The following is a 20,533-nucleotide window of genomic DNA, read 5'->3' on the forward strand; positions in this document are numbered from 1 at the left end:
CATCCACGCGCCATGTCGGGTTTGGTGGTTATTTGACCATACTTCACCGCACTGGTCAAGCGCAGGTCGGCGAAGGAGGGGAGGGGAGGGGAGGCCCAGGGCCCGTTGAGATATCACTCGCCGCTGATGTTAGCCGCGGCCGGAGATCGAACTCGAGTTGGAGTGCTGTACGGTATGCCAACCACTGCACGTACCGCTGATCTTTCTGCACAGGTAGCAAAAAGACAAAAGGTAAAGGTGCAGCCCTGCAATGCCTTGCTGGCTCCACTGCTGGCTGAATGGCCTCCACTCGAGGGAGCTCGAAAGTGCTCCCTCTCCAACGCATGTCCGCCTCCTCTTTCAAACTGAGCAGACTTGTTGGCAGAGGTCAGAGTACCCACACTGCTTAACACGTAGGCTTTCGCGACCAATATTGTTCATAATCAACGATTTTTGGGTTTAGATCGCGTTATTTATAAATGTGTCGTAACCCTCCACCACCCGACACGGCCAATCAGTAAAAAAAAGTGTCACGTTGACAAAAGACAAATAGTTCACTGCTTTAGCCCACCGGTGTGTTGAAGCGTGAAACCACAACATTTACAATTTTTACAACACACCGGTGGGCTAAAGCAGTGAACTATTTGTCTTTTGTCAACGTGACACTTTTTTTACTGATTGGCCGTGTCGGGTGGTGGAGGGTTACGACACATTTATAAATAACGCGATCTAAACCCAAAAATCGTTGATTATACCCACACTGCACCCCACCGCGTCGAATGAGGTGCGGTGTACCGGTCCATACTGCTGCTTGGGCGGTAGAGACGGTGCAGGGTTCGGTGTGCGTGTGTGCGGGTGCGCTTTAAGCAACATTACCATTGTTAAATTTCGATTTAAAGCTTTCGTGACTGCAGGGATTCCTCTTCTTGGTTCTTTCGGTAAAGTCACGTAGAATGGAAAAAATAAAATAATACAAATAAAACATAATAAAATAATTCTCACGACGTTTCGGCCACAAAGCAAGCAAGCAGCCGTCCTCAGACCTGTTCTTCACCTGAGGACAGCTGCTTGCGTTGTGGCCGAAACGTCGTGAGAATTATTTGATTATGTTTTATTTTTACCGAAAGAACCAAGAAGATTACCATTGTTTAAACTGACACAGCTGGAGATTCGAACCGGCAGCCACCACCTGGACTGCAAGTCCCATCCGATGTGCTAACCGTTACGCCACGGCAGCGTATGCGTGTTGCGGTGTCGCCGCGCTTATCATACGCTTGCGATGCGTTCAGATGAATGTTGGTTTTCCCACTCCGTTGAGCATCAGATGGCACTCCGTCTCTTGTGGTGCAGCGGTTAGAAATGCCTCGTCCCTGTGCGGCACATCCAATGTGGTATCCTCGTTGTGTCGACACCGGAGAGACGACGGGCCAAGGCGACCCACCCACTACGAGCCACGCAACGCTCGCTTCAGTGCTAATCTTCTAGATCGTTCTTGTACTTGGCCTTAAATTGGTTCCTTGTGTGAAGTGTATACATCAGCACTGGGGATGCAAAGGTGGGCAGGCATGGCACTGACCACACTACCCCCTCACGTGCCATTCCGGACTTAATAGGTGCTCGCTAACTGCACTTGCCCCAAAAGTATGTTGAGGCTATACGGGGGATCTTTGTCTTTGCACCTGTATGTATGTACCGTGCTTGTACATGTATGTGTGATGACTCTCGAACAACTTCTGTCTTTTTGCTTGATTTATTAGGGCATGTCGTGCAGACAACATCCACTCATATCCCACAGTGCTCAACTAAGGCTAGCATACAGCACTTGGGCTAGAATCACAACAGATACTTTGGATAGGACAGCACCCAAGGGGCCGTCCATAAATGACGTCACGCACCTGGGGGGGGGGGTCAGAAATTTGTGACGATGTGTGACGAGAGGGGGGGGGGTGAGAAATGTGACGTCACATCAAAATGCGCAACTTTAAATAAACATAGACAACGCGTTCTACTTAATGAAATAGACTTTTTAATACAAAATTTCTCCTACAACATCAGAGTGCAGCGCCACATTAAATACGCACTACAATGACAATAGTTTAAAGCGATTTTAAGCATGTTTTATTTTCAAAATGGAAATGTGGTTTTGGGGGGGGTAGAGCTTTATGACGTCATATTTGAGGGGGGGGGGGTCTGACTTTTTGTGACGCCGGCATGGCCCCGCCCCCCCTGGCCACGCCCTCTTTCCCCGAACTGTCTCAGCCAATCACGAACATCCCCCCGTGGTCCCCTGCTGCAATTATCTCTGGTGACCACCTGGCCGCGCACTGTCCCTACATTATGTGTGTATGTGTGTGTGTGGGGAGCGGTACTGTAGCGGTGAGTGTGTTGCGCTATGAAACTCGGGAAGCCGAGTTCGATTGCCACTCACAGCCAACACCAGTGACGAGTATCCGAACAGGTCCTGGGCCTCCCCTAGGTCGACTCAGCCTCAAATAAGTACCTGGTGTGGTGTGTAAACATCACCACTGGGGAGACAAAGGCGGCTAGGCGTGGTGCTGGTCACCCAGCCACCCCCTTGCGTGCTGTTCCGATCTTATATAGGTGGTCACTAACAGCACTTGCCACAACAGACTGTTAAGGCTGTACGGGGTGTCTTTGTCTTTTGCGTGTGTGCAAATATTAATGAATGTTTGGTATATATACATTCATCACTTTAGCTTTACTAAATCAGTGGGGTAGGAGAGTTAATTGTTTTTATACGTGAATATTTATTGGAACCGTTGTTGTTATTTCGGTGAAATAAAAAAACACCTCAGAATTATTATCTCGCGGATGCACACACAGCCCAAAATAGGAGGCAGTTCAACAGCCCTCCTCCTCGTCGAGGCAGAATATGTTACGGAGCATTTGGCCGAGTGTGCCCAGAAAGTGGCAAAGCTACACACACACAGGAGTTATTTGGCCGCAGGTCTTGCGACTCAATCACAGACTCCCGAGTTTAGAATAAACAAACTCCCCGCCACCGCCCCAAAATAGAATAAAGAATTGTTTTTGGAAACGTTTTTAAATATTTTTTTTGAAATAATCGGTGTTAATGGCTTTATATGGCAGTTTCATTAGGCCGTGTGACTCACGGTGTTATAATGAAAAGCCAGCTGTTCACTCTTGGATGTGGATGGTATTTTCCGTCTTCTCTGGATTACGAGACACACTTTTTTCTCACCCTGTATATTAGAGCAAAAAAATAATTGGGCTGCGGTCTTATAATCCAGTAGTTTTATGTGTGTGTGTGTCTGTCCACATTTAAATAACTTTATCGACGCTTGACACAAGTTTGATGTGCGTCGTACTTTGCGGAGAGTCTTATAATCTGGAGAAAACGATAGTAGTGGTCTAACGAGTCATAGATTCATTGATATCTGTTATCCCCCCCCCCCCCCCTTGCTTCAACAACTCACACTGACCAGCCGGGTATGTATGTATGTGTGTTGAACTTCTTTCGCACCGTACGTAACCAACCGTGCTAATCGGAGGTGCGGGGGAAGGACAACTTAACACGAAAAGCAGTCCTGAAGAAATTAGTTTTAAATCTAGATTTTACAAGTGCTTAGCTCTCAGTGGCTTCCAAATATCGGAAGGAAGAGTGTTCCGGACGTGCTGCAAAAGCGCATCTGAAAGGGGGCGATGCGGTGACCTCCTTGGTTCGATGGCGAGCCGAAAGCCACCGCAGCTGCGACGGTGACCGCAGTTCGCCTGATGATGGTTTATGCTACTTGGTGACGAGATCAGAGAGAGGTGTTTTAAAATCCTTTATATTAAGTTCACTTGCTTGCTTGCTTGCGCGCTTACGACCGTGCAAATCTTTCGGTCGTTTTTTAACCCACTTCCCGTGATCCAATCGAGCTGACATTTTGCACACAGACTCGTTGTGCGTGACAATTTATTTTCGTGGAAAAAAACTTTCCATAACTTTACACTTTTTAGGAATTTTTTTTAAATATTTAATTACCAATTGCTTAATGGTGGCAGGCAATCATCTGACCCATAGGTGGCAGCCATCGCAAGCCAGAGGACGAGAGGACTTTAGCCGCCATATAAAGGATTTATAGTGAAAAACTGAGTTTTTACGGGTTAATTTTTTTGTGGTTCATTTGTGGCAAGCAATTTGCGTGTAATGAGCGCGACCTCGTATAACGCATTCGTTACGAGGTCAGCCGGAAGCCAATGGCTGTCTCTTCCACACGGCACACGGCGGTTTGTGGCGAGGACGTGTCGGCGAGAGGGGCCGGAGCTTATTTTTGTGTTTGCCAGGCCCCGTCGTTGCTCCGCCGATTAGTTATTTGCAAACGCAGCTGCGAAAGCGTTCAACGAGGTGGAGTCGTGTGGAAAGTGCTGTGATTTTTGCCAAAAATTGTTCTGTGTCATGGGAAGCCTGCTTTTTTCAAGATACATTTTACACGTGGCCTCACCGGTTTGGGAATGTACTCTCACCAGAGCCTACAGTTTGTTAAATGTCTCCCGCTGTTCAATCTTGGTACGGATTATTTTTCTTTACAATTTGAAATGAATGCTTTATCACTGTTTTGAGACACTTCATATATATTACAAATTGGGTGTGCTCTGTTTCAATTGCCACCAACAACATCCCGCATATGTATGACGATGATTACATCGGCAGTGGGTGATCATAGCCGAGGTGATGATGATGATGATGATGATGACGATGATCAGAATTTTTATTAATTTGTCCCCATCACCATTTTCCACCTCCCTCTGCCAAAAATCAAGACACTGCAAATGCGCGTCTATATACAGGGCGGTGCGTTTCATAGTTATCCCAAGCTGCTTAAATAGCACGTGTGTGTGTGTCGGCGGCTTCGTCGAAATTTGAAGAAAAAAGAACTGTAACCGCGCAAAATAACTTCATTTTGGATAACCGTCGGAAACATCGCCACCTACTGGCAGACGAACATCCCCTTTCAGGCCGGCGCCGCATTCACCGTGTGCCACACAGGGGACAGCAGCCATCAGGATGACAAAAGCTGCGTTCGCATCAGTACCGGATTATCCTCGTAGCAAAAGTAGCTACACATGTAGTAGCTACGGGCCCCACACTTTCAAGGGCCCCGCACTAAATGCTTTCAAGCTATCAATTTCGGCTCAGTGATTCCGCACTTGCTCTATTACTATAGTACTATACCGCCTTCAATTTTTATTATCTGGCTGTATTGCAAATAAAAAAATACAATTACTTTACTGTGCAAGCAAAAAAATGTGTGTTTTAATATTTACGTGTTTTTAGGGCCCCTTTATCACATATGCTACAGGACTCGCACTCGCTTAATCCGGCACTGGCTTGCATATATATACGTTACGCTTCTGGGCGCAATAGAAATGCGAGTTGTTGTTTCGGTCCAAACCAGAGTCTTACTTCGAGAGGTTTACTGCTCGACTGGTGATTTAGGAGGCACTGGCGAATGCTGATCGCAGTTGCAATGTGGATTCACATGAACTCATTACAAACAACGTGAATTAAAAAAGGAGTCTATAATGCTTAAGACTCGATATTAATCAGTGAATATATGCATTATCAGACCCCTCGTAAGAATGTACGCGTGTGCACGAACAGAAAGATCCCCCTATAGCCTGAACAGACTGTTGGGGCAAGCGCTGTTAGCGAGCGCCTATGAAAGCCGGCACGGCACACGAGATGGTGAGCAGCCAGCACTATGCGCGACCGCCTTTGTATCCCTCGTGGCGATGTTTACACACCGCACCAGGTACTCGTTTGAGGCTGAGTCGACCTAGGGGAGGCCCAGTATCAGTTCAGATAGTCGTCACCGATGTTGGCCGTGAGCGGGAATTGAACGCGGTTCACCGGGTTCGTAGCGCATTGTGCTCACGATTACACGACTACTGCACACACGGCGCACTCAGCTGACTAATCTTGACATATCAACTTTGTATATATAGTGTAAGATTATACTTCGCGTTTCTAAGAGGTGGCGATGGGCGTGATTTGCACTTACGATACTAACAGGGGGGGGGGGGGGGAGATGGGAGGCGATGACATCGGGATGAAGGGTTCAGTGAGTACACCCTGAGTTGTTGTAGAGAAGCACATTGTGGTATAATAAGATATACTTGTTCCTTGGCAAACGAGGCCACTTACTATTCATTCACCAGTCGAGGGTGTACTTGAGTAAAAGGTAAAGGTGCAGCCCTGCATTGCTTGCTTGCTCACGTAACAAAACACCACATTTTACCAGGTAAGGCACACTAAACTATATGACTCTTCTTCTGGTTCTTTCGGTAAAGTCACGTAGAATTGAAATAATAAAATAATAAAAATAAAACATAATAAAATAATTCTCAATATTTCTCACGACGTTTCGGCCACAACGCAAGAGACTGTCTCCTCGACAGACCTGTTCTCCACCTGAGGACGGCTACTTGCGTTGTGGCCGAAACGTCGTGAGAATGATTTTATTATGTTTTAATTTAATTATTATTTTATTATTTCAATTCTACGTGACTTTACCGAAAGAACCAAGAAGATGAATCCCTGCAGTCACGAAAGCTTTAAATCGAAATATATGACTCTTCTTTTCAGAAACGACCTGGCCACATATGATAGCTCAACGAAATGGTTTATTAGGTGGATACGTATAGCAGCCAAATTCTCTATTCTTAATGTGGAGGGGAACAACTAGAGGATCCGAAGACAAATCTACGAGACCACGGGGATAGAGACATGCAAACTCCGGGATCGAACCCACGACCTCCTGGAAACCAGGCGAGGTAGTTAACATCTCGCCACCATACATAGCCAACCATTATACTGGTCACCCCGTGGTGCCCTTATAAAACTCAACGTTTAACCTACTCACGCCGGCTTGTGCCCGCCCTCACAGTCGGCCATATTTGCGGAATACACCACGCCGCCGTTGACCCTGGCCATTGACCGAGCAACCCAACGTTCCTACCAGCTCCCTCCGCAGGAATGTGTTAATAGTAGGTGCGGGGGAAAGGACAAAAAACTGAACACAAAAAGCAGTTCTACAAAAAATTCGTTTGCAATATAGATTTAAAAGTGCATAGCCTCCAGTGGCTTCCTGCCAAGGGAAGGGCCTTCCGCTACAAGCTATCTATAGAAGGTAATTTTGGCCTACTCCTCCACACACGATGTACTTACAAAATAATCAGCAGACTACCTGCTGGATCTCGTCACTGTTTCGAAGAACAAATGTGACCTAAGGTCTTCGCTCATTTAACAGCTTCACATTCCTTATTGCCGTACAAATACTGGAGGGAAGGGCCTTTGCTGTTGATGCCCCCAGGGTCTGGAATGCTATCGTCAATAAACTGCAACTTGGATCGCTACCTGTGAGATCTTCACTCAAAACTGCTCTAGAGGAGTTGTACACCCCTAGCTGCCAGTGCTATTCAGAATGGCCTGAAATCAAATGTATCGTTTTGGATGACCGCTGCAAAGTACGATCTTGAGTTTTGATTATAGTGTGCTTATTTTTAAAGGTGTATTGAAAAATGTTGATCCTGCTACTGATGCTCCTGCTGTTATGGAGTGACTCATGCTGCCAGCTATGGCTGCAAAGTTTGGTCGTAAATGTTATGTATATCGTTTATTGTTAAATTTGAATCATAGTTCCTATGATCACTGTTACATTGTTTTTATAGCTTTATTTTGTTGATTTTGAAAACGTTTTGGTTTAGCCATGTGTTTGTTTGTTTGTTGTAGTACAGAGTTAGCCAGTAACTTTAATCTAATTTGTCTTATTGTTTGACTTGCATCCCACTGGGATTTTTGCACACAGCGCTGAAATAGTGTGTTTTTTCTGGAAGACTTTGCTGTTTTTTTACTGGATTTTTATGTTGCGTGTAGTCACTTTAAGATGTTTCCTGTTTGTTGCGGTTGCATGGCTCACAGGGCTTAACCTAATAAATGAAACTGAAAAACTTAAACTGAAAAACATGGCCTGCCGATCGACTTAACTGTTGCGCTCCCATTTATACTGCTGGGTGGACAGAGGTGGGACCAATTTAAGAAACTCGGCCCATTGTTTCGGTCTGCTAACCATTACGTTATGGCAGAATCCCAAATGTACGTACGTACATAACGTCAGTCGCAAGCTGCCTCTCATTTATTTACTGTCGAACTGACCTAGCAGGCGGACAGTCCTGCGGAGTCTTGCTTTTACGAGCAGTTCAACTGAACTCTGTGTTTGGTTAGGAGATCGGGATAACGAAAAGGAGACCTTGCTTCATCAAACAATGGCAATACATATGTGCGTTCGTGTGTTGAGTTTAATTTCCCTCCATTGCCAACAAAAATATGGCTCTTCTTTTCTGCAGGCACGCCAGTGATCTTCGTAACGCCTTGGGTCGCCATGAAATTCCTGAGAGAAAACAGCGAGTGAGTATGACATAAAATGCTTCGTGTAAAAAAAAAAGAAATCCCCCCGTAGTACTAAAAATCTATTGGCAGTAACTTCTGTTTAATATTAGAGAGCTTGCGGCGTGAGTAATGGTTCATCTCGAAGGCGGCAGTAAATTATATTGACTTATTATTTTATTTTATTGTTCATGGAAATCCTTTTCTATTTAAGGCAAGTTAACTTTTGCAGTGCAAGATTGCGTAGTTTATTCTCTCGTGGCTCATTTTATTTGCCGGTTGGATGTCGGGACACATTTTTTAAACGGTTATGTTTTTATAGACGAAGTTCATGAAGCCTGTCTTCGCCGGGTAAAAGTTTTCAATTGATATAATAAGTAATCTGATATGATTTAATTTTTTAACAATTTTTATCTACGATCCCACACTAACTCGTCCAAAAATTTGTATTTTTCCGCCAAAAAAATGAAATTGTTGACGACTTGATTCAACTTCTTATATTTGAAGACGTACCCATCGGAAAACCGCTCAATTTAAAGATTCCATTTTTTTAATCGAATTTTTCAGATTTGAACATCGTTCAAACCCGCTTGAATCCGAAATATTTAAAAACAATAGAAGAATGAACAATGGTTCTCGCTTTAATTTTAATTTCAATGTAATGCTCTATCAAAGGAAACCTCTGCAATGTTACATTTTGAATGGTTTCTGAATGACACTCACAAACATTCTAGATTTGAAGCTTTCGTGACTGCAAGGATTCATACTCTTAGTTCTTTCGGTAAAGTCACGTAGGTAAAAAATGAAACTAAAATTAATATAATAAAACAATAAAATCACGAGGTTTGGAGGCAACACAAGTCTCCGTCATCACATGTTAATGGGCCACTTAAAATCGAGATTTGGAGGCCTTAAAATGAAAAGTCTCGGATTTTCGAATTGTTCCTGATATTTGTGTTCTAAAAGCTACCTTTGTACCAACATTCAGCTTTCTACCTTGTCGGGAAGTACCCTAGAGGTTTTTGAGACATATAGATTAAGGTCCATAATACAGGTTTTTTAAATTAGATCGCGTAAATATAAATGCGCCGTTAAACCCGCCACCACCCGACACAGCCAATTCGTGAGGTTTGTAATGTAGACAGAACATGCCAATTCGTTTCTAGTGCAGTGGCATCAAATGAGTCTCTGAAGCGCCTAGCGCTGGGGATTGGTAGAACGGGGTTATGGGGAGCAGCCCGGTCTAACCAGTGGGACACGTGGGCGAGGCCCGGAGCCTTCTGGGGGATCCGGAAGGGTGCGTGGCCGTGGGCAGAGCCTGGCCACACTGGGGAGGATAAAAGGCGAGCTCCGACTCAGAGTCAGGGCTGCTTCCATCTGGAGTGGAACTCCAGATATACAAACATAGACATAACTTCAACCGTGATGATGGGTACAAATTGAGCAATCATTGGAAAGATGTTATTAACCATGTAGAAAAGATTTAACTACGCATATTTGTACCATCTAATTTGACAGGTACTGGTCTATTTTACCGATTTGCTGACATCCCCAGCGTTTAACAGCGCTGCTATTTTGGTTTTGGCAGCTAACATCGGCCGTACCCCCTGTGAGGTTCCTCATTTGTTCCTTCCCTTCTAGCCCCGCCCATCTTCCCCTTCTAGCCACGCCCACATTCCCTTCTAGCCCCGCCCCCCCACCCCCCCAGTCCCTGACTGCCACATTTAGATAAGCCCCTCCCACCTCCCCTTAACCGGTATTTAAGATCTTGTCTTTTGGATTTCTCTTCACTTGATACAGTAAATTTAGCTGTGACGGTCCCACCTGAAGACGGAGACTTGTGTTGCCTCCGAAACGTCGTGATTTATTATTATTTTATTTTATTATAATTTTTTTACCCACGCGACTTTACCGAAAAAAACCCTAAGAGTATGAATCCTTGCAGTCACGAAAGTTTCAAATCGAGAATGGAGTGGAACTCGTCGTGCTGCCATCGTCATGGTCTTGACCTCTTCGAAGCTGTCCTGACCCGGTGTGTAGTGATCCCCGATGGATGTGAAGGTCGCAATAAACAAGAGAGAGAGAGTGCCTCCTACAAGTGTCTCTGAGTTAGTACACTACACTAGTACAGCACACCGGTGTGTTAGAGAGCAAATCCACAACATTTACAATCTGAGTACGACGTTTAAACTAACAGATTAAGGTATCTTATTATATCGATAATACACGTATAGTATATATCTTGTGGAACAAATACGCTGATGCAATTCACCAGATGCATTTTTTTTTGGGGGCTTACAAAGTGTCCCATCGCGTCAAACGAGCGCCGTGAAATTCGAGACGGGTCGCCGCTGCGTGAAGCGGCGATAACAAAATAAATCTCTAAATGGTCATGATTGTGACATCGTTAAGTGCCGGTGCCCAACGAATACGTCCCAGCAAATAAAATCACGACAATTACATTCGTAGCAAAAGATGATCTATATCTAAATATAAAAATGGAAAAATTTGTGTCAGCGAAGAATGATGGATTTTTGTTTTTACCAAATATAAATAATGCTGCAACTCAAGTTGATTTTTCCAAGGTGTGTCAATGCCAATAGATTGTGAAATGTGTGAGAGAGCCGTGTGCACTCGTTGCGTTGTTTCAGCGCATTTGTGAAAAGGGCAAAATCTATCATTTTGTAGTGTGACACATTTTTCGTGAAATAAAATCTCTCAAAGTCATCATCATCTCACGTGGCTTCTATTCTTTCACTGCCATTCCATCACCAGTCCTATCCTTCTGCCATGAGTCCTGCGCAAGCTCACTTAGTTTTCTTGGAAGTCGACACGATGCCTCTGTACAACTCGAGTGCCTATTTATGTCTATCGGTGTCATTCACGACACACAGCTCACGATGCTAATTTGTGTCCGGTACGTTTCGCCGATTGATCCCACCTTCTTCGTCACAATGTCCATGTCTCTGATCCGCGTGTCACAGCAGGTGGTACGGCACAGTATATTCACGATTCTCTAATAGCAGTGCATCATCGCCTTATGTTGGGGAATGGTCCGTGGAAGAAGATATCATAGAACTCATTCTGAAAGCTTTGACCTCTTATCCATGCCTATGGGGATAGCACCTTCCACCTGCCCTGCTATATATATATTATAAGAAAATTATATATTCAGTTCTGAAATTGACCAAGCTTCAAGTTTATTTTGTTTAACCAGATGAGAACTCAACAGTATCGTGTCACGTGCAAGAGTCACCTGGGGCTTTAGTGGGAAGTGGAGGCAGTGTGTGTCACCCAATGAGTGAGTGACAAAGGAAGAGCTACGGCAACATTTGCCACCTGTGTGTTATCAGGTTGGTTAACGCTGCCTGTGTGTCGATTGCCTGCGCTGTGCAGGTGTTGGAGCCAGAACAACAACTTGAGTTACTGGTGGATCATACGTTCCGCCATTCTCTTGGCCAACGTGGTAAGCATCAGGGTAGACTTAATTGAGGTATTCTATCAGAAAATGACGCATGTAAAACGAGCGGTTCAGGTTATGAAAACATTTTAATTAACTCAGAGCTTAATATAATGCTGCCCAAGAGAATGCCATCATCCGATTCACCGCGTTAACACTTCCCTGCATACTATGAACACTAATCATTTCCGTGATGAGACGTATCGAAATTAATCCCACTAAACTCGATATATTTTAACGTCGCAGATGTTTTTAATTTGTTCTGATTTGCATTTGACATAATTCTGATGGTTAAAGTGATTTATAAAGGGAACACTAAACTTCACGATTTCAAACTGATGTTTAGTCTTTGGTTTGAAACTATGATTCTCAACTTTGTAGCTTTAAAATTCTACAATCCATCGCTTGCGTGGTGTGTAAGTTTTCTGGAGCGTAGAAGTATGCCTGGCATAAATGAGTTTCTGACCAGATGAGATTTCTGATATTTTAAAATCCAGTGCCGAGAATTAATTTTCCCGATTAACTTTTCTCCACTGCACTTGTTGATTTTACCAGATGAGGGGTCACCGCGTGTCTACGAAGGGATTTCGCATGAAAAATTCAATTTGCCCTCATCATAAAGATCACTGTGTATCAGCAGGATTAAAGGAAATGTGATCAGGAACAGCTAAAGGCAAAGCAACGCGATGTGTATACATTTGACAAATGTACAGCACATTGTAGATGTTTCGTTCGGTACCTGGTGGGTGCTGCCATGCTGTGACGGTCAGTGCCACGTGACCAGCAATGCAGAGGTCGCCGGTTGAATTCCATCTCCCGGTGCGACGGTTGAAATAGATAAGGCCAAGATGATTAAATCAACCTCACCGGCAGGCCACCCTGCCGTACCAAATGGTCATACCGCAGTGTGTCAGTCGGCAGGTCGTGTGTGGTAGGGCAGAGTGTGGGTAACTGGCACTTCTTCCATGATGTCTGGTTAGTACGAAAGAGTCGGGGGGCTCTCTAGAGCTCGCTGTAGTGGTGGCTCCTTCCGGCAGCAGTGGCCGTGAGCAGGCAATTGCAGGGCTGCACCTTGACCCTTGCTTGTTTTCTAATAGGAGATTTTGTTGTGTTATTTCAGATAAACTTTGTGATTTTCATAAGAATTCTCAAGATTCTCATCTCCAAGCTGAGGGCGCATCAGATGGGGTATACCGACTACAAATTTCGGTATGTGTGAATGTTAAATGCTGCGCGCGCACACACATACACAGTGCGTACATTATTTGCCAACCCAATTCAAATTCAAGATTCAATAAATGACGCTCGGTTCTAGATAAAAAAATTTTAATCACCGCTTTAATCGCTCGTCAAATATATGAATTTGAAACACAAATTTAACGTCGTCTTTTGAAATATAATTACGCTTCACGTGAAGCGGTGAACTTTTTTCCTGCTGCTGTCAGTATCCCACGAAATGGAGATCACATGGCTCTCGGGTTCAGAAATTGAAAACCGTGCCAGTAACGATTCACCCTCTATCCCGATTCGATGAATTTCAAGATTCAGTTTTGCGATTTTACTCAATCGTCGATTATTATTTTTATGATAATATTTTTCTAACGCGATGACTGCAGGGGTCATAGCTGTAACATTTATTTGATAACGTAATTTTTTTTTCGATTAATCGATTAAAAGTATAATCGATTAGGTCGATCACACAGGGCCACTTTAAAACAAATTATTGCGGCAGCCCCTACAAAGGCACGCCTAGCGTGACGTGCCTGGTGATGCCGATGACATCACCAAGCCCCACCCATGACCTCCCGTCTAGCAACACACACAGAAACAGAATTGAAACTTTTTTTTCCCCTGGGTCCTCCGTAATTTTTTTCCCTCCACGTTCAGCAACACGCGTTTAGAATATTTGACTGCTGTACATTTCCACACGATGAGCCACTTCGTCGAGCTATTTCTGGCCAGTTCGCTTCTACAAAAAGAGCTATACAGCTCAGTGGGCCTTACCTGGTCAAATATACATTTTTAAAAGTTTACTTGAAGTGGATCCCGTCCGCCCGCAGTGGCAAGAGCAAGCAACTGCAGGGGTGTGCCTTTTACCTTCGAACAATCGATGAAACCTAACGCATCGTAACATCGTCTTCACACGCCCCTTGGTGCCCGTGCCCTGCGTTGAGGTTGGCCAAGTCGACGCTCACCCTCATCCCGCTGCTGGGCATCCACGAAGTGGTGGTGGCGCTCATCACCGACGAGCAGGCCCGGGGAGCTCTGCGGATACTCCGGCTCTTTTACCTGCTCTTCCTCAACTCCTTCCAGGTGAACGCCGACTCGCACGGGAGCTGCGGCCGGACACGCTGGAAAATTGGCACCTGGGACAAGCTGCAATCCTTGCACACACCCCCCCCTCCCCCCACCGCAATGTCACGGGGCGATCGCGCAAGCCGCTGGGAGATTACTTCTCGGGAAAGGAGTGATGTTTTTTATATAAAATTGTGGGTGAATGACTTGAACTAACCCCCATAGTGCCGCTCCTCCCCCCTCCCCCACCCCACCGGCAAATCCACAAACGGTCCACCAGAGCCACCCGGCCACGCTGATTCTGAAACAACCGACGGCGTCTGTTTCGTGGCGCCTCGATAATCTCGCGCGGTGGGGGGGGGGGGGTTGGGTGGGGGAGTTTGGGGGGGGGGGCACGACCGCATCGCGCGCGCCACTGAGCCACGCCGCCAGAGGTCAACTCGTTAACCGGAGCAACAGCACTGGGGCCGCCGCCGCCGCGGTACAAACAAAAAAAACAGCGAGACAATTTCCTCCGCCCGGCGACCTTCCCGCAGGAGTTGCCCACCGAGGCGGCGGTGGTCTCGATTTTACGCCCCCTTCGAGGTGAAACATTCGCCGACGGCTCGAGAGGCGGAGAGTTTTTTTTCCTCGCCGGAATGAGAATTCTCACGGCGACCTCGACGAGCCGAGTTCATTTCCCAGCCCGGAGTGCATTACCGGCGGTCAATCGGCTCCTTCCCGCACAAGGGGTGATGCGTCTGTTTGCGAGTGATAGCCCAGCTGGTCTTAAAAGAAGCCCGCATACTCCGTTCACCCGCTGGCAGTTGGACTGACAACAGCGGGGGGAGGGCCGGTGCTGATTGCCTGGCCATAACAGTTGATCGCTAAGGGCATGCGTACTAGCAGCTTTAAAAGGAGGGTAACGTTGGTAATTGCACGCGTGTTTGTGCCCGCGTTGTTGCACCGTGAAAACATTTGATTGCTATTCCACTCAGCACTGCGGTGGGTCGGCTTGACATCAACCGCCACTCCGATTCAAGCACCCATTTTTCTGTCCTCACCGACAAACAATAAGGAAACTCGATAATTGTTTTTTTACCCTTCTATCTGGCAACAAAACTGACACCTTTTTACAAGGAGTCATGTTTGCATAGACCACAATACCTGCAGTCATAATGCAAACAAAAAACATAACTCTGTATGCACTGTCCTTGAAGTTGATTGGTCCACACCCGAGACAGCTTTCTTTAGAGCCTAGTCTCACATGGTGTTGGACCAGATGACGCCAAAAGGCGCACAACTCAAAGACAATGCGTAAAAAGGTGTCAGTTTTGTTGCCAGATAGAAGGGTAAAAAAACTATTATCATATTTTGTACTGGCAAATGAGGTTCCAATGGAATAAAGAAACTCGTTGATAATAATAATAATATACAACAAAGACTCTGCGACTTAAATAACACCGTGATGTTTTTTTTGTTCTTCGTTTTTGCGGGGGCTGCAGGGTCTTCTCGTGGCCATTCTGTACTGCTTCGTCACAAGAGAGGTACATGTCGATGGTCAAGCGCTGGCACTGGCTGGGCAATGGGCCGATAGATGCGTGGGGTCTATTGTTGGTAATTACCGGTGAGAGTGATCAAAATATGGAGTCTCGTGTTGTTACTGTTGTTACTATTAATTTTAATTTTATTTTTTTACCTACGTGACTTTACCGAAAAAACTAAGAGTATGAATCTTTGCAGTCACGAAAGCTTCAAATCTAGAATTGTTGTTACTAGCTTGTACGAGTAATGGATGTATGGGCTCTATACTGCTCGTGTTGGGGCTAGGGTTGTTGCGATATGATTTCTACGATACATTGTGTAATATAATATCAACAATAATGATAAAGTCTGTTTTGCAAATTAGCGTTACGTCGTGATTGTTGCTGCTCATTAAATTTTCCACGGCATTTTATTCCCTGATATATAATTATCCAAAGCAATCGACAACGCGGTGATTATACGAATCGGTCATTTTTGTAATTCGTGTGATTGTTACGTTATTTTTGGTTTAACACGCGGGTAGGCTTTCGCGATCAATATCATCCACAATCCCGTTTTTTTTGGGTTAGATCACGTGACGAATTGGCACGTTCTGTTTACTTGACGAACCTTACTAATTGGCCGTGTCGAGTGGTGGCGTGTTTAACGACACATTCATTTATTTACGCGATCTCACCCAAAAAAAAAACACCTGTATTACGTCCGTTATTTTTGCTTGCTGTGACCGAGAGAATGCACATTGTACAAAAGAATCTTCGTCGTTGTGGGGAATATTAATAAAATAGGCAGCCAATGCATTTCATTCAAATCCTCATCCCTTCACGTAAAGCGAAAAAATTGTGTTTTTTTTCTTTCACAAATCCCATTGGCCAACACAGCCTCCTGCAGCATTTCAGCAGCGTTGGTATCGACGCAAGCAAAACTCCGTACCGGCTCCGACATTCACTGTCTCATCATAAGTGTGTATATCGTGTGCTTGTACGCCGGTACTGTATATCATGAAATACGACACCGTGGCAACCATAGCTTGGGCCTCAGTGCGCTACGGACCTGGTGACCTGGGTTAGGATTGCCATCCATGGCCAACCATCGATGGCGAGTGGCGTCTGGACCGATCCTGGGACCCCCCCTGCCTCGTCATTGTCGTCAACACACACGTTGATTTAGAGGGGTCAAACGTGGTCAAACTTTCATCCAGCTGTAGATCCGCAGATGCGGATTTTTTTTTCTTTTCCTCTGCCATTCCTCCTCTGTGGATACCAATAACGCCTCCACGATGTGGTTCTTTTTTAAATCCTTTATATTAAGTTCGCTTGCTTGCTTACGACCGTGCAAATCTTTCGGTCGTTTTTTAACCCACTTCCCGTGATCCAATCGAGCTGACATTTTCCACACAGACTCGTTGTGCGTGACAATGAATGTTCGTGAAAAAAAATTCCAAAATTTTACACTTTTTAGGACAAAAATATTATATTTAATTACCAATTGCTTAATGGTGCAATGCAATCATCTGACCCATAGGTGGCAGCCATCTCAAGCCAGAGGACGAGAGGACTCTAGCCGCCACGCATATAAAGGATTTATAGTGAAAAACTTTGTTTTACGGGTTAATTTTTTCTGGTTGTACTGTGTGCCGAACGGCCACGCGGTACAACGCGAAAACACCTTGGAGGTCTCCGACAGCGCAGACGTGACAAACCTTCGCGGAGTTAAAAAAAACCTATAATTTCTATTCGCCTGTCTGGGGGAACAATTGAAAAAAAGCGTCGAAAAGGGAGCAATTTAAAAAAAGTGATGCCCTGAGAATTTGACTTCCATGACACTTGGATGTCTCTGCCTTAGAGCACAGAGAGAGAGAGAGGGGGCAGAGCATTTACGGTGGTTGGAGATTTATAGGACACCGGAGATAGGTTTGGGACGATTCAAGTCGTCTGCATCTAAACTTAAACTAAAAACCAAACTATGTTTTATTTAACCAGGTAGTATGGTCCACTGAACTACATAGCTCTTTGTCAGAAGCGACCTGACCACAAATGATAGCTCAACAAAGTAGCTTATCACGTGGAAATGTATGGCCACCAAATTTTATAAACGCATGTTGATTCGAAATATAGAGGGAAAAACCGGAGGACCTGGAGAAAAATCCACACAACCACGGAGAGAGAGATACGCAGACTCCAAATATGCAGCAGGCGTCAGGGTCGGGATTGAACCCACGACCTCCTGTATACCAGGTGAGACAGTTAACATCTCCTAGCCACCGTGATGATGATGATGAGAGATAGAGAGACACGCAGACTCCAAATATGCAGCAGGCGTCAGTGTCGGGATTGAACACACGACATCCTGTATACCAGGTGAGACAGTTAACATCTCCTAGCCACCGTGATGATGATGATGATGAGAGAGAGAGAGAGAGACACGCAGACTCCAAATATGCGTCAGGGTCGGGATTGAACCCACGACCTCCTGTACACCAGGCGAGGTAGATAACATCTCCTAGCCACCGTGATGATGATGATGAGAGAGAGAGAGAGACACGCAAACTCCAAATATGCAGCAGGCGTCAGGGTCGGGATTGAACCCACGACCTCCTGTACACCAGGCGAGACGGTTAACATCTCGCCACCACGGCGTCTTCGCAGGTTCAGGCCGAAGTCCGCAAGCGCTGGCACCGGTGGCGGCTGGGCCAAGACCTGCAAGGGCGCCACATGTACATCAGTGTCACGCGCCTGCGCCCCTCCATCGGCCGCGCAGGCAACGGCGACGCCGGCGAGAAGCGGGACGACGGCTCGGCACCCTTCGGTGCGGGGCCGGAGGCGGCGGCGGCGGCGTTCCGCACGGACCGCGAGGAGTCCGCGAGGCCACGCGACGCCCCCTTCTCCAGAAGCGACCGGGTGCCACGGGGACGACTCGGCGGATATCTGAGCAGGGATGAGTCGGGGAGTGGGACGGCGGAGACGTCGGGGGAAGCAGCGGCTGGAGGTGGATTTTTGCCTCTGAGGCAGGCGGTCTGCGGGCGCGCTTTCCTCGACGAGCGGAAGACGGAGAGCGATTCCGGGGGGACTCTCACTGACGGCGACCTCGCGCCGGCGCTGGTGACGGAAACGCGGCCGTAGTGACCCCCTTTGTGTCGAGGTTCACGTTGACCGATCGATTCAAGAAACGTATTCACGCGCACTCATTCGATTACTTCACTTCAAGAGGACCGTTTGGATGCTGGACCCTTTGGCGTTCTAGGTCCTCTGGGCCCTGTGCTCAGCAGCGGTGATTTAAAACAAAGATATTTTTTTCGTCCGTGATTATTAAGTTATAAAGGGGGTATCCTTAAAAACGTTGATTTCAAAGGGTACTCAAGATTTTAAGCGGCGAGATTCGCAAGAGGTGACAGTCACCAGTTTTTTTATAAGGCAAACGAAGACGATGAAATGAGAAAAAAACCTCAACTTCTGCCGCTACATCAAAGTGGTCTCCGGTCACCTGAACAAGAGTTATGAACATTTATTGCGAAACCTCCCGCGATACGGACGCTCTTAGAACAGGTCGGGTTGATATACTGAGCGAGAGAGAGAGAGCACTCCAGAGAATACGAGCTCCGAAACAGCAGCAACCAGTGGAAACTGATCTTAACAGAACAATGTACAGATACTCCTTTACTTATGAACATTCGACTTACGAACTTTCAGAGATACCGAAAAAACTTGTCCGTATGTCCAGTAGGGCTGAACGATTAATTGATTTCAAATCGAAATGGCAATTTGAAACAATGCGATTAGCAAATCGCAAAGGCTGCGATTTTTTTTGCGATTTGAAAAGTCCTTGTACGTTCTTATTGGAATTGTTTTTATTTTGTATTATAACTTTATTTATTTAACTTAACAATCGTTCTATGTTTGATTGTTCTATTTCAATTAAAACATTGTAATGACTACATGTTTGAAGCAATTAATATTTTTTAAGTTCTCATCCTTGCATTAGAATATATAGAGCAGTTCATATTTTGATGGTATCATGTGATAATGCTCCATCACATGTTTTAAATCTATTACACAGTGAATATTGAACTGAAGCTTGACTTCAAGAAATGTTATCGCAAATCAAATCGCAATATCTGTCAGAAAAATCTCAATTACATATTTTCCCCAAATCGTTCAGCCCTAATGTCCAGTTGACTGTACGGACCGAGAGTCGTAAGTTCAACCGCGGAGCAATAAATGGCGGTGGTTGTTTGCTGTCATTACCCAGCATTCCCAGCATATTCTACCTGGACCGCAGCCAGTGTCTGTTGTCGTGTTGTCACTGTGCGGTTCACTATGACGTTCTCTGTGCTTTTCACGAACACGATGCTCTCGCCTGTTACAAGTTGATTTATGAAGAGAAGAAGAGAGCAACTGTGCAGACATCTCTTGGTCAGTTTTTCAAGAGAGTAAAGAGGAAACACGAGCACCAAAGGGAATTGGCATCTACATCTGCAGAAAGCGAAGAACCAGTGGCATCTGCATCTGTAGAACGTGAAGAACCAGTGGCATCTGCATCTGTAGAACGTGAAGAACCAGTGGCATCTGCATCTGTAGAACGTGAAGTACCAGTGGCATCTACATCTGCAGAACTGAAGAACCAGTGGCATCTGCATCTGTAGAACGTGAAGAACCAGTGGCATCTGCATCTGTAGAACGTGAAGAACCAGTGGCATCTACATATGCAGAACTGAAGAACCAGTGGCATCTACATCTGCAGAACGCGAATAACCAGTGGCATCTGCATCTGTAGAACGTGAAGAACCAGTGGCATCTACATCTGCAGAACTGAAGAACCAGTGGCATCTACATCTGCAGAACGCGAAGAACCAGTGGCATCTGCAT

At 45.6% G+C, this 20,533-nt stretch overlaps 1 protein-coding gene across 1 annotated transcript in view; it reads left to right on the top strand.

The window, feature by feature from the left end:
* Window positions 1-19,669, top strand: part of LOC144940914 (glucagon receptor-like) — a 65,063-nt gene extending 45,394 nt beyond the window's left edge. The window contains exons 10-15 of the mRNA XM_078867419.1: window positions 8,353-8,413; window positions 11,789-11,858; window positions 12,973-13,061; window positions 14,027-14,165; window positions 15,632-15,673; window positions 18,317-19,669. Coding sequence (XP_078723545.1) covers window positions 8,353-8,413; window positions 11,789-11,858; window positions 12,973-13,061; window positions 14,027-14,165; window positions 15,632-15,673; window positions 18,317-18,790 — 875 coding nt within the window. The 3' untranslated portion in view covers window positions 18,791-19,669. The remainder of the gene's footprint in view (window positions 1-8,352; window positions 8,414-11,788; window positions 11,859-12,972; window positions 13,062-14,026; window positions 14,166-15,631; window positions 15,674-18,316) is intronic.
* The last annotated feature ends 864 nt before the right edge of the window (window positions 19,670-20,533 follow it).

Source organism: Lampetra fluviatilis, chromosome 23 (assembly GCF_964198595.1).
Source record: "Lampetra fluviatilis chromosome 23, kcLamFluv1.1, whole genome shotgun sequence".
NCBI classification, from domain to species: domain Eukaryota; kingdom Metazoa; phylum Chordata; class Hyperoartia; order Petromyzontiformes; family Petromyzontidae; genus Lampetra; species Lampetra fluviatilis.